This window comes from Notechis scutatus, chromosome 2, assembly GCF_049901735.1.
Source record: "Notechis scutatus isolate UNSWTSFEM ecotype Mainland chromosome 2, rNotScu1.2, whole genome shotgun sequence".
NCBI classification, from domain to species: domain Eukaryota; kingdom Metazoa; phylum Chordata; class Lepidosauria; order Squamata; family Elapidae; genus Notechis; species Notechis scutatus.
The window spans coordinates 141,713,791-141,727,635 of NC_142010.1; the positions used below are offsets into that span (position 1 = coordinate 141,713,791).

Consider the following 13,845-nt stretch of genomic DNA (forward strand, 5'->3'; position numbering starts at 1 on the left):
TCCTTGGCACTGTTGGCAGAATACTGTATTTCTAGCCATCTTGCAATGCTAATTAGAGCTACGTTTCTTAAAGTGTGGTCATAAGACCCCAGGACCCTCTTAGGGATCCACAAAATCATTTGCGAGACAACGTTGAAAAAATAATATTAAAAATCCCATCAAATAATTATGAGAATAGCAGCAGCAAACACGTCACTTTTCATTTTTAATGTAGTAAATATCAATACATATAACCCACATAAACAAAAGTTCTTTTGGGGTTTTCCTTAATTTTAAAAGTGCCAAGGGGTCCTAAAAACACTGAATTAAGAGTATTGGAATTTGCAATGCCCACCGTTCTGGAGGGTACCAGCCAGGCCCAGGCAAGGTTGCAATAGAGATCTACTCGGACGATTTTATTTTTTCCACTATGTATCAAGAGAGGGAGTGCTATTCCCACACTAAACAACAGGTTTCGCGCGTTGCTCTGTAGAACCCGGATTGCTGGCGGTGAGTGAGGCAGAGGGAGGAATTTTACACCTGAGAGTGCTTTTTGTTGTTGTTATATATATATATATTTAAGATCCAGGAAATCTTGGCTCCTCTTTCATCCGTTTAGTTCCACGAATCGAACCTGAATTTCCTCCTCCAATCAGGCGGGGGGAAAAAATACCTGAAAGCGAAAGGGAAAGGAACCATCTTCCCGCGCGCGCCCTTTTGTTCTCTAGGGCTCATTTTCCCGCCGCGCTGCAAAATCAGGCCTGGCAGGAGGAGGCGTGGCATTTCGATCCCCCCCCCCGCCCTCCTTCACTAAGCGCCCCACACCCCAGGAACTGAAAAGCGGTCATGGACGAGAGAGAGAGATTGCTCGGAATCCTTGAGGAGCTGACAGGCGAAGAGCTGAAGACGTTTGCTTTTTTATTGCCCGACGCCATCCCGCGCGGGAAACGCGACACTGACTCTCGGGTGAATCTAGCGAAAGTGATCCTGCAATACTGCCCCGAAAATGCCTTAGATGTCCTCATCGAGGTGTTAAACAAAATCCCGAGGAAAGATCTCGTCTTGCAACTTAAAGGCGACCTGAGACGAGGGGATCCCCGTTATGATAGGACCGAAGAAGAAAGGGAAGTGGCGGCGGCGGTGGGTAAGCACCCAGCAGCCAAGCAGCCGCACACCGTGCTGGCAGGCTGAGATCCCTAAAAACCCGAAAGTTGCTGTCCTGGAATTGTGTATAGGATTATCAGGGGTAACAGGACATGTAGCAATAATCACCTCAGCCCAATTACCCGCTTTAAAATAGCAAAGACAGAAGAAATGTAGCTGCATGCTGCGGGCCAGAAAAAAAAATTTTTTTTAATGTATGTATCGATCAACTATTGTACTGTATTTATTTTGAGTGCCCCTGCTATCACAATTTGGAGACTCGTTGCGTTTTACAAGGCAAATCATCGCAGGAACGGAAAGGCTTTCAAATATTCTTCAGTTCTTTAAAATAACCCAGAACAATTGAGATGTACTCAGAACACAACTTGGGATGGGAATGGGGAGACAGAAGAGAGACTGGGAAAAATACAAAAATTAGTGTGAATATTGTTGGTTGCAAGATCTGCATTTAAACCTAGTCACTGGGACTGGGGTGATTATTGCTAGTTGTCATTTCTAGTTACAACTAAAAGAATTCCGAAGAAAAAGAGAGGGTACACTTTTTAATAATAAAGCAGATAATAAAAGGATGGAAAGAGAAAATAAGGAATAATGTTTGTTAACAGAGATCAGGGTACCCATAGAAGAGAACAGTGCTGGTGCTTTCAATAGAAGGTTAAGAGTTAAGAGTTACAGATACAAAGGTTTTAGTAGTATACAAATACAAGGCACATGATTGTAATCAACCATTAGTCATTACACCGCTTGTGGTTTATGTGTTTGTGCCTTCAAATCTGGACTCCTAATGATAGCTTAGACAAGTTCATATAGTTTTCTTGGCAATGTTTATAGAAATGATTTTCATTTTCTTCTTCCAAAGCCTGAGAGAATGGGTGAGCCAAAGTTCATATAAGCCAGTTCATGTCTCTGAGTTTCTAGCATGGTACATTTAACTACTACACCAAACTGACTCTCATGTGGTTTTTACAATTTATTAATTTTTTTATAAAGCTTGTTGTGGGGGAGCGTATCTAAATACCCATAGTCCACATCCTGTATAATGAAATCCTCTAATTAAAATCATTTAACAATAAAATTCCTGCTTATGGTTGCCTAGGAATACAGCAAGCAGATGGCCATCTTTTTCTTTATTCTACTTATCCCATAAAAAGTAGATCATAATGCAGCACTTTTTATGACCATCATATAATCTTGCGTGATGACCTGGGTGTTATGGTAGTAACAGTATAGTATTAATTCCTTGAACAGATTTTAGGCAAGTACAGGTAATCCTCAGTTAATGAATGACTCCTGGTTCAGTGGTGCTGAACAAGTGGTAGTAACAACTGCTTCTTGGCAACCTTGCAATCTTGTGATTGCCATTTCTAACCTTCCCCAAGTCAGTGGAGAAGCCAGGAGAGAAGGTTGCAAGTAGCCTGGCTACTTGCTATTTCTAAGCACTGAAGTCATGTGATGTGTACTTTACAATCGTATTGCTTAGCAACAGAAATTCCGATGCCAACTATTGTTAAGCGAGGACTACCTATATGGTGTTGTCAGATAATAAAGGAAAGAGGTGTCAGCTCATCTCTTTTACATCTGTAATTTTCTCTTTCCCTCTTCTGTCATTTTTCAGCACCACCCAAGCTGGTTTCACAAGAACAGCTGATGAAACTAGCCAGAAAAATGGGCAAGAACTGGAAGGAGATTGGCATTTTGTTCCTGGGTATGGAAATTTCACGTCTGGAGCAGTTTGAAGAGGAGCATTCTAAAAACATGGCCATGCAAATTTTCTCCATGCTGTGCAACTGGAGGAACCGTGAAAAGAACAAGGCCACTGCTCACAACCTGTATAACATTCTCAACCAGGAAGCGGTAGAAATTGACTCGAGTGCCTATGCTTTTCTTTTAGAATAAAATGCAACAGAAAAAGATCAACCCTAAAGAAGATGAGCCTCACCAGCATTCAGAGTCTGTCGCACCACCTATGGTACTTAATATTGTCATTAAATACCAGAATTTATATTCAATGGGATGCCCTTGTAAGGATTTTTATAGCATCAGAAGAAACAGAACAAGTGCTGGTGCTTTCTTAACTCAGGTATACATTTTCCTGGAATTGTATGGCTACTGTATGAGCCCAGAAAAAGATAGTCCTTCTTTAAGGAAGTGACAAAGGTGCACAGTGTGTCATCCCACCTACTTAAAAGCCTATTCTTAGCTTTGGATCTAAAGTGTTGCAAAGAACTAGGAATAACAATAGGTTGGGGTAGGGGTTGTTGGTAACACTTTTCACATTGGACAGATTTTTAAGTTCTTTCTCAAGTTTTCTTTCCCTTGTTTCATCTCTGTTGCTGTAGCTCCTTTTCTAATGCACAAGCCTGCAATTGTTCAGTTCTCTTTATTTTTTTCCTCCCTTTTTATTTTTTTCATTCTGTGGTGAAGTTTTATTTGCTTTATATAAAATGACAAAGCAAATCTAATTCTCTGTCTTCTCCATTGCATCTGCGTCATGTGCTAGTCTTGTCTGGTTTTGGCTTCTTCACTTGGATCCTCTCCCATTTACAAAAAAAAAAAATCTTTTAAAAAGATAGGTAGACAGACAGACAGATACAAACAAACAAACAAACAAACAGATAGATGATAGATTAAATGATAGATAGGATAGACAGAAGATAGATTGATAGACGATAGATACAAACAAACAGATAGATAGATGATAGATTAAATGATAGATAGGATAGACAGAAGATAGATTGATAGACGATAGACACAAACAGATAGATGATAGGATAGACAGACAGACAGACAGACAGACAGATTAGATATATGGTCACAAGCCACAGTCATCCCCATCTTCAAAAAGGGAGACCCAAGCCTAGTTGAAAATTACAGACCAATCTCCTTATGCTGCGTCACCTGTAAAGTCATGGAATCAATTATTAACCAATCCATCATCCTCCACTTAGAGACAAACAACCTACTCTCCAATAAACAATTTGGTTTCAGAAAAAAACTATCCTGTAATCTGCAACTCTTACACTGCAAAAACATGAACGACACAACTCGACCAGGGCAAAGCAATAGATGCAATCTACATAGACTTCTGTAAAGCCTTTGATTCAGTGGTACACGACAAACTACTCCTAAAAATAAAATCCTATGGTATCTCTGGACAGCTGAATAACTGGATAGAAGCATTCCTGGCAAACAGACAACAAATGGTCAAAATTGGGAGCGTCCTATCAAATTCTGTACCTGTCAATAGTGGTGTCCCCCAAGGCAGTGTTCTAGGACCAACTCTCTTCATACTCTACATAAATGACCTCTGTGATCATATTAAGAGCAATTGCGTTCTTTTCACTGATGATGTAAAGCTGTTCAATACCACAGACAATACTGCTACCCTACAAAAAGATCTTGACTATCAGAATGGTCAAACAAATGGCAACTTCAAATCTCAACAAATAAATGCTCTGTCTTACATATTGGCAAAAAAAATCAGAAAATAAAATACAAGCTGAATAGTCAAGATCTTGTTGATGACCCAAGCTCTGTAAAGGACCTTGGAATACTCACCTCTAATGATCTAAGTGCTAGAGCCCACTGCAACTACATAGCCAAAAAGGCATTAAGAGTTGTTAACCTAATCCTACGTAGTTTTTTCTCTGGTAATATCACACTACTAACCAGAGCATACAAAACATTTGATAGACCAATATTCGAATACAGTTCATCAGTCTGGAACCCACATTACGTATCTGATATTAGCACAATTGAGAAAGTCCAGAAATATTTCACAAGAAGAGTTCTCCACTCCTCTACTCGTTGTAGAATACCTTATGCCACCAGACTTGAAATTCTAGAACTAGAAAACCTTGAATTATGCCGTCTTCGGTCTGATTTAAGCATGGTATATAAAATCATACATTGCAATGTCCTACCTGTCAATGAATACTTCAGCTTCAACCATAACAACACAAGAGCACACAATAGATACAAACTCAAAGTTAACCGCACCAAACTTGATTGCAGGAAATACGACTTCAGCAATAGAGTGGTCAATGTCTGGAATACTCTACCCGACTCTGTAGTTTCTTCCCAAACCCCAAAAACTTTAACCTTAGACTGTCTACTATTGACCTCACCCCTTTCCTAAGAGGTCTGTAGGGGGCGTGCATAAAGCGCACCAACGTGCCTACCGTCCCTGTCCTATTGTTTCTCTTATTCTTCTTTTATTTTTCTTATATGTACCCATTTCATGTATTCACAACTATGTATACACTTATACTTATTATCTTGTAAACAATTGGCAAATCAAATAAATAAATAAATAAATAAATAGGGGTATTCAAACTTGGCAAGTTTAAGACTTGTGGACTTCAACTCCCAGAATTCCCAAGCTAACATGATTGGAGGAGGAATTCTGGGAGTTGAAGTCCACAAGTCTTAAAGCTATCAAGTTTGAAGACCCCTGGATTAGATAGATGTAGGCAGGCAGGTAGATAAATTAGACAGGCATTAGACAGGTAGATAGATGATAGATAGATAGATAGATAGATAGATAGATAGATAGATAGATAGATAGATTGATTGATAGATAGATAGATAGATAGATATTATAGACAGATAGATAGATATTATAGACAGATAGATAGCATTAGTACTTAGACTTATATACCTCTTCATGGTGCTTTATATGAGACAGAAACAATCAATTCACACTTCATTCGCTGACGGTGTTATAAAGAAAGGAAATGAAACATTTTGAGACTAAACTCAGAGAGAACCCAGTAATATTTACCTTTCTAATCACACAGATTCTATATCCTTTTGAATGCATGTCACTGGTTTCCCATCCCTTTCTAGTACAAACTGAGACATAGTCAAATACTCTGTTTGGTGCAAATTCTGTTTGTTCATTTGCAATTTAATACCATCTAATTTTATTGGGTCTGGTTGTATCACCTTTTTATTGCAGTCATTAAATGAATCATATGGTCCTTAAGCAAATCCAGCTTCTCCCATTAACCTTGCTTGTGGGAAGCACTCTAGGAATGTCACAAATGGCAATCATGTCATCCCTGGATACTGCAAACAGGAAATAAAATGCTACTTGTCAAGTACCCAAATTTTGATCATGTCGTGGGGATGTTGCAATGGTCACAAGTGTCATAAATCAGGTTTTCAGCACTGTTGTAATTGAACAGTTGTTAAATGAATGATTGTAAGTCAAGGAATGCCTGTACTCTCTGCGGCGCATGTTAACCCTGGACAGAAGCAAAGTAGTTATTTCAGTTTAAGGCTTAAAGTTTTAATTTAGATTATAGTTTAAATAAATGTCTGTGCCTTGTTGATCATCATTTTAAAACTCTTTAATGATCCATTGCTTACATTATACTGGCTGTAGGCCTTCTTTCCTGTTTGTTGTCTTTGCTTCTGTAAATTCTAGGTCCGTGTTTATCCTATGTTTGTTTTTACACTTTTTAAAAATAAAAAGGATCATTTAACATCTACCAAAACAACATTTTAAAAAATATAAAGGACTTAATGCTATTTGGAAGCAGAGGCTTTATTATTTCTAATGCTGCCATGTCTAAAACAACAAAGTTTTATAAAAGTACATTTAAATACATAGGAAGGTAAGTAAAATGTGCATACATAAATTCAACCTCTGTAGCACTTAGCTTTACCTTGTTTTTGTATTTTCCTCCATTAAAAATACAAATAACTTCAGTAAGTAAAACAAGTAAAGCTAGAACCCAGGAGACTGAAGTTCTAATCACACCTCTTAGGCACAAAGCCAGATGCATGTCCTTTGGCCAGTCACTCCCTCTCAGCCCCAGGAAGAAGGCAAGGGCAAAATACGTCCAAAATTCTTGTCCCAAAACTGTAGGGATTTTTTTAAGGAGTCAGTACTTACCCAAACAGGGAGAGAGATAGAGAATAATGGATTAGATTTTAATTAAATCTTAACTTGGAAGGGGCAGGAAACTCCGTTTTTATCTTCTAAAGCAGGGCTTGCCCGTGTTGTTTTCTTGGTAAAAATACAGGAGTGATTTACCATTGCACCGTCCCCCATAATATGAATCTGAATGCCTTTGCCATTGTCACAAAGTGATCATCTGACTCTCAACATCTTCCTACACTGTTTCTGCCAAATACAGGTGCCTGCTTGCTTTAGCTGGACACCTTCACATCTGGGAATATATACTCTTGGCATATAGCCCCAATATTCTTCACTAGTCCCTGTCAGAACAGCCCCAGTTCATGATGAAGCAGCACAGTAGAAATTGGGGGATGTACCATTGGGAAATCTCAGACCAGGTTAGGAGCAAATCATGGAAACTATGGGTCCTTAAGATCCAGCAACACATAACCAAAGCAGGGCTTGAGAAGCCTTAAGTGTTCCAATATTTGAAGGGCTGCTACAGAGAGGAAGGGGTCAAGCTATTTTTCCAAAGCACCTGAAGGCCAGACAAGGAATAATGGATAGAAACTGAACAAGGAGAGATTCAACCTAGCAATAAGGAGAATTTTTCTGACAGCAATCAATCAATGGAACAGCTTGCCCTTGGAAGCGGGAGAGTCATCACTGGAAGCTTTCAAGAAGAGACTGGATTGCCATCTGTCAAAAATGGTGTAGGGTCTCCTGCACGGGCGAAGGGTTGAGCTAGATGGCCTACAAAGTCCCTTCCAACTCTGTTAATCTGTATCTCTAAGCAAAGTACTCTTGCTCTGCTAATCCCTTGAAACAGCACCATTTTTCTTTCTCCAGCTGTTTCTCTTCAAGAAGAGAAGGGCTACAGAAAAGTATAGCAGAAACCTATGGAAAAACAGGTGATTTGGACAGAAAGGGTGAAACCAGAATAAGTAATCACTAGGTAGTTACAATTTCCCAAGGGCTACCAGTTCTGAACTGCAAAATTCCAAGCTACTATCTGCAGGGGTGGAATCCGGCTGGCATAACAACTGGTTCGGGGAGTGCGTGCATGTGCATCAAACATGCTACCGGCTCCGGCAAGCATTTACCTTCTCCAGCTGACAAGCGGCACTCAGCTGTGCCGCACAAAGCAGCTGAGGAGGAAAATGCAGCCACTAAAGGGCAGCCAAGAAGCCGGGCAGGCAGGAGGGCCAAACAGCAGACCAAAACCTCGTCCCAGTAATCGGTTTGGTGTCAGCTGCTGTCCGGAGCTGCCAGTTCTATAGAACTGGACCGAACTGGTAGGATCCCGCCCTGACTAGCTGACAGCAAAGAGATTAAATTGTTTGCTGCTACTTAGTGGCTGTTGGATTGTGGAGTCCACATCTGATAGTCTTAGACTAGGGGTGTTAAACTGGATTTTTTCGAGGGCCAGATCAGCATTGTAATTTGCCGGCCAGCTGACCAAGAAAGACGGGACAGACGCCTCCTGCAGCACTCTGCTGGCCAAAACAGGGCGTGGGGGGGCTACCTGAGGCCCCCCTGTGACCCGTTTTAAGCCTGGATGGCCTGCAGCACCCTGCCGGCCATAACGGGGTTGTGTGGGGTGTGCAAGCCCCCACCCCCATGCCGTTTTGGCCAGCAGAGTGCTGCAGGAGGCTGCCCAGGCCGAAAACAAGGCGCAGGGGAACTGTGCGTGCACCCCCAGCCAGCGCTCTGTTTTGGCTGCCAGAGGCACCACGGGCTGATCCTTTGCTATTTCCAGGCCAGCCCCACGGGCCAGATTTAAGCAACCCATGGGCCAGATCCAGCCTGCGGGCCTTGAGTTTAACACCCCTGTCCTAAGCTTTCCTTATTTTTTGCAGATGGCAGTGAAGAAATTAAAAGCATACATTCACTTTAATTTTGGAACACCCATAAATACAGAAATAGATAACAATTGCGGGGGGAGAAGGTGGCAGGCCGCACACATTAGTGTTACATCTTCACATCATGTTTGTCTGTAAAATGGTTTCGTAGCAACATACACACCATGCCAGTGGCACCTGCTCATGGGTCCCTATGCACGGTTGGAGGAGTGTAGCTTTCAAGCCATTTCAACAGTGGTGTGCAGTGACTAGAAGTAAGGTAATTGATGCCTGCTTTTGAACCACATAACCACATAACTGTTCCAATCTGTATTGTACACAATCTATAGATCTCTGCCAAGCCTCTCAATTTCATCAAGGAAGAAATTCAGGTCATCTCTGGTGACTGCTGGATTGGTGACCACCTGGCGGAAAAAGTTCACCCGTTTGCCATGTGGCTGATAGCCCACCAACATGGAACCTTTCTTCATCATCCGTTCCTTAATCAGTGGAGCTACCTAATCAAGGAAAACAAACAATCAAAACTTCTCAGAAACTGGTTGCACTATGATGGTACAAGATATCCACTCACCCAATATGCATCCATATTATGTGTGAACAGAGTTAGTTCTGGGTATCATTCATATTAATCTAGTTCATCATAACAATATTAGTAACCTCTATCACATTTATCAAATTTAAGTAATCCTCATTATATTTTTTTAAACATACATAAACTAAAAAAAAGCCTAACTCCTCATCTTTATCTCTATCTTCATTATGTCTTTCTTGTTCAGTCTAAACATTTCTTACATATAATAAGAAAGATATCTTAAAAAAAGATATCCACCCCCAGCCACCCTCCCCGCATAATGAAACTTTATTTCCAGACAGGTTCTAAAAATGGCTTTCAAATGTGGAATCGAATTAGGTCCTTGTGTGCAATTTTTATCAAGGATAGCTACATAGGGTTGCCTCCTTGATGTATATAATAAATGTTTATATGAAAATCTGGCAAAACCCATATATTCAAGATTCATTTATAATGCTTTATTGAGTTTTTTTCCATTTATACATAATACCAATAGTTATTAAACAGGGCTGTGACATTATATATACATTTATGTGTCCTATCAAAACTTACAATACACAATACTTTCATACCCTCTTATGTATTATATACATTATTTACATTTTCTATTCTTATATTTATTATCAATCCAAATAAACCATGTTTCCCATACTGCATTGTATTCTGTGTTTGCTTTCCTTCTTAATTCCATAGTTAATTTATCCATTTCCACACACTCTGAATTTTTTTTGATTATTAAGCCTTCAGGTGGTATGGAGTTTTTCTTCCAGTACTGAGCGTATGAAAGATGCAGTTATTATTCACAGCCTTTTTCCCAGATTACCTATGATTCAATAGATCCCCAATCCAAATCAAAACTTCTTACTTGTGGCTCGGGCAACAGGTGCTCAGGTTAACCAGTTCAAAAATAGCATCTTTGGAATTAATGGTGGATGATATCTCACAAATTAGGGAATCTGAAAACCCTGGCAAGGCTTCACAGTATCATTGGCCTCTTTACCAGGGACCAGGCAAGCTTGGTATGGCTTTGCCCCCTCAGTTTGTCAGCGCTTAGCATGTGTATTCTGCACTTCTAAGCTTTGTCAGCTCTGTTATAGGTTGTCTTGACTAGCTGCTCTCTTTAGTTTCTTTCACACGAGTGTTGTGAAACAGGTCAATAGGCTTTACAGACTTACAGTTTTACAACCACAATTGAGCCCCAAAATTATGTTGCTAAGCAAGACAGTCGTTAAGTGAGCTTTGCCCCATTTTATGACCTGTCTTGCCACAGTTGTTAAGTGAATCACTCCAGCTGTCAAGTTGGTAACACAGTGGTTAAGTGAATCTGGCTTCCCCTTTGACTTTGCTTGCCAGAAGGGCGCAAAAGGTGATCACATGACCCTGAGACACTGCAACGTCATAAATACGAACTAGTTGCAAATACCTGAATTTTGATCATGTGACTGTGGGGATGCTGCAACGGTCATCAGTGTGAAAAATAGCCATAAATCACTTTTCTCAATGCCCTTGTAACTTCAAACGGTCACTAAATGAATGGTTGTAAGTCAAGGGCTACCTGTATCCTAAACTGACTGGGTGGAGTTTGCTTAAACTTGGAACCAAATTGGACTTGGAGTGCTAGCTGACAATTAACCCCCTCCTTCATGTTCCTCACTACTCTAGCCCACTCCCCTTACCCCCAATGAAGCATATTGTGGAAACAAGGTCAATGACCAATGGGTGTTGGTGCCTCCATCTGGATCCCCTTAGTCTACATCCTCTTCTGACACTGGGAAGCTGAGCATTCGAGGGCAGTTCCTAACCGTGGATTTTATGTGGGTTTAAGCTACATCTCCACCATAACAAGCCAGAATGGCCAATAGCCAGTTGTAAGAGATGATTGGATTTCTATCCCTGTAACATCAATGGACATTAAGGCTGGCATCACAACACAAATGTCTTTCTTTTCTGCACATTAGCATTCCTGCATTGCATCCTGCTTGATTCTGTAGGCAAGCAACAAATGCACACATGTCCATTTATCCTGAAAGAGCTTGCCTCCTTTTTAATGAACGCTGGATGCGGAAACATGTGTGAACTCTGCTTTGCACTTGTTTTACAACACAGGAGTCTCCAGAGGGAGTTTTTCCCTGCTCTTACTTCCTATTTCAAAGATGCCAAAACTTACCTTCTCCAGTTTCACCCAGTAATCAGCGCAGTCTTCCTGCCCTTTCAGACTGGGAGGTACATACCAAAAACAGAGATTGATGAACTCTGGCTGAAAAAGAAAAAGAAAAAGGAGTTAAAAAAACCCTAAAAGTTATCTTGTGATAACTTTTCTTCCCTCTAGTCTTTGTGCAGTAGGAAGCCACTTTCTTATGGCAGTAATACATTGACAGTAAAGAAACTGGAATACAGAACCATAAAATGATTTATTTGGTTTTAATGTAGCACACAGGTGTCAAACTCATGACATCACGTTGTCATCATGTGACGCATTGAGACTTTTTTCCCCCCGTGGGTGAGGTCAACGCGTGACTCATCCAGCCCAGGGGCTGCGAGTTTGACATCCTGATCTAGCATGATGTATAAACCCAACCATTACAGCTCGCAATTCATCGTTTATGCCACCTATAAGCAATTTACAATCTCCCTACGGGGCCCAAGGCTCCTCAGGATTGCATTATTGCAAGTCTGTGGCAAACTGTCAAATTACATGGCACAACTTTCTGCATCGTTTTAGCAAGAGCAATGAAATGGATATATTTAGTTATCCATTTCATATCCAAGGTTAAAAATATTAGTTCCCATTTTTTAAATGGTATGTCAATCCCCCACAAAAGTGAAGTCCAAATTCCTGCCTCCACCCCTTCAGATGATGCCACTGCATTACTGCCCTTTTAATACTTGTTGCTTTTTGAATGAGACCTGGCATCCCAAAAATGCTGCAAGCCCTAATTTCTGGATGGAGATCCAGCCTGGTGTAGTGCTTAAGGCATCAGGCTAGAACCTGGCAAACAGGGGTGGGATTCTACCAGTTCGCACCTATTCGCTAGAACCAGTTGTTAACATTCTAAGCAGTTCGGAGAACCGGTTGTTAGAAGAAATTACTGGCCTAATCCTGTAAGGAAGGCAGGAAGGAAACATTCTGGTGTTGCTTACAGAAACTGCCTCTCCGTTAACCCTTATTACATTCTTGGCAGGACTAGACTTCCTGTCTCAAGAACTTCTCTGGAGTTTTTTCCCCCTCCTTTGCTTGTGTGGAGTGACCATTTAAAGTTACAATGGCACTGAAAAAAGGAACTTATGACCATTTTTCACACTTACGACTGTTGCAGCATCCCCAGAGTCATGAGAGGCCAGGTGAGGAGATGCGTGCCTCGATGTGAGTGATATTGAGTTGGCCATGCCCAGCCAATAACATGACCACCAAGCAATGCCCACCACCTAAGCCACGCCCACAGAACCGGTTGTTAAAAAATTTGAATCCCACCCCTGCTGGCAAATCGTGAGTTAGGCACAAAATCAGCTGGGTGACTTCATGCCAGTTACTTTCTCACACTCCTAAGAAGAAGGCAAGAGGCAAACCACTTCTGAAAATCATTCCTGCAGGAACTTATCCAGGCAGTCAGCAGGAGCCAACAATGACTTGAAAGCACACATTCACACACAGAGAGACAATCGGGATTATCAGTTATGTGAAAACATGTTTCAAAAAGTAAAAAGAAAACTGCTGACTTAATGGAGAGTTAGAACTGAAGTTTCAGATCATGAATTGGTAGGAATCATTTAAACCAGCAGTCGCCAATATCTTCAGCTCTGGTGGTGGGGTGGGGGGAAGAGGATGGTATTGCGCCCACGCATGTCACTTGCACAAATAGAGCTTTGCTCACTCGCCTGCTGCTTTCACGGTCCGGTCCATTGAATCCAAACCTCCTTCAGTTGAGGAATCCAAATTAAAGCATTTGTGACTAATGGATATCCAGCTTCTGTTTTTCACCACATCCAGAACCCACCTCTTCAGTGATCTGAGCACAAGACATGGTCTTATGTGTGAGAACAGCAGGGGTTCACAGGGGTTCGGGAGAGCCCCTAGCTAAGATTCGGCACAGTTCAGACAACCCCCAAATCCCACTCCCGGCTGGCCCCGCCCACCCTGCCCCACCCCGCCCCTCCCAGGAGTCCCCACATGGCCCATTTTGGATGCAGGTAAGTGCAGGGTTTGTGCAGAGGCTCTGGGAAGATGAAAAACAGGCCTCCCGTAAGTTTGGGAAGGCCAGAAACGGGCCCATTTCCAGCTTCCAGAGAGCCTCCGGAGGTCGGGGAGGCTGTTTTCACCCTCCCAGAGGCTTGAGGAAAGCCTTCGGAGCCCAGGGAGGGCA

General features: G+C 41.5%; 2 protein-coding genes across 8 annotated transcripts in view; one reads left to right on the forward strand and one right to left on the reverse strand.

Moving 5' to 3' along the window:
• Positions 1–477: 477 nt before the first annotated feature.
• Positions 478–3,896, forward strand: LOC148132287 (FAS-associated death domain protein-like). Its single transcript, XM_087956414.1, has 2 exons — positions 478–1,123; positions 2,759–3,896. Exons 1-2 carry the CDS (start codon positions 826–828, stop codon positions 3,037–3,039), a joined length of 579 nt encoding a protein of 192 aa, XP_087812540.1. The 5' UTR covers positions 478–825; the 3' UTR covers positions 3,040–3,896.
• A 2,780-nt stretch (positions 3,897–6,676) lies between these two features.
• Positions 6,677–13,845, reverse strand: part of CSAD (cysteine sulfinic acid decarboxylase) — a 43,887-nt gene continuing 36,718 nt past the window's right edge. For all 7 annotated transcript variants that reach the window (XM_087956415.1, XM_087956417.1, XM_087956420.1 and 4 more), the window contains 2 exons: positions 11,652–11,741; positions 6,677–9,410 (listed from right to left, as the gene is read on the reverse strand). In XM_087956415.1, the coding sequence (XP_087812541.1) occupies positions 9,237–9,410; positions 11,652–11,741 (264 nt within the window). In that variant the 3' untranslated portion in view covers positions 6,677–9,236. The remainder of the gene's footprint in view (positions 9,411–11,651; positions 11,742–13,845) is intronic.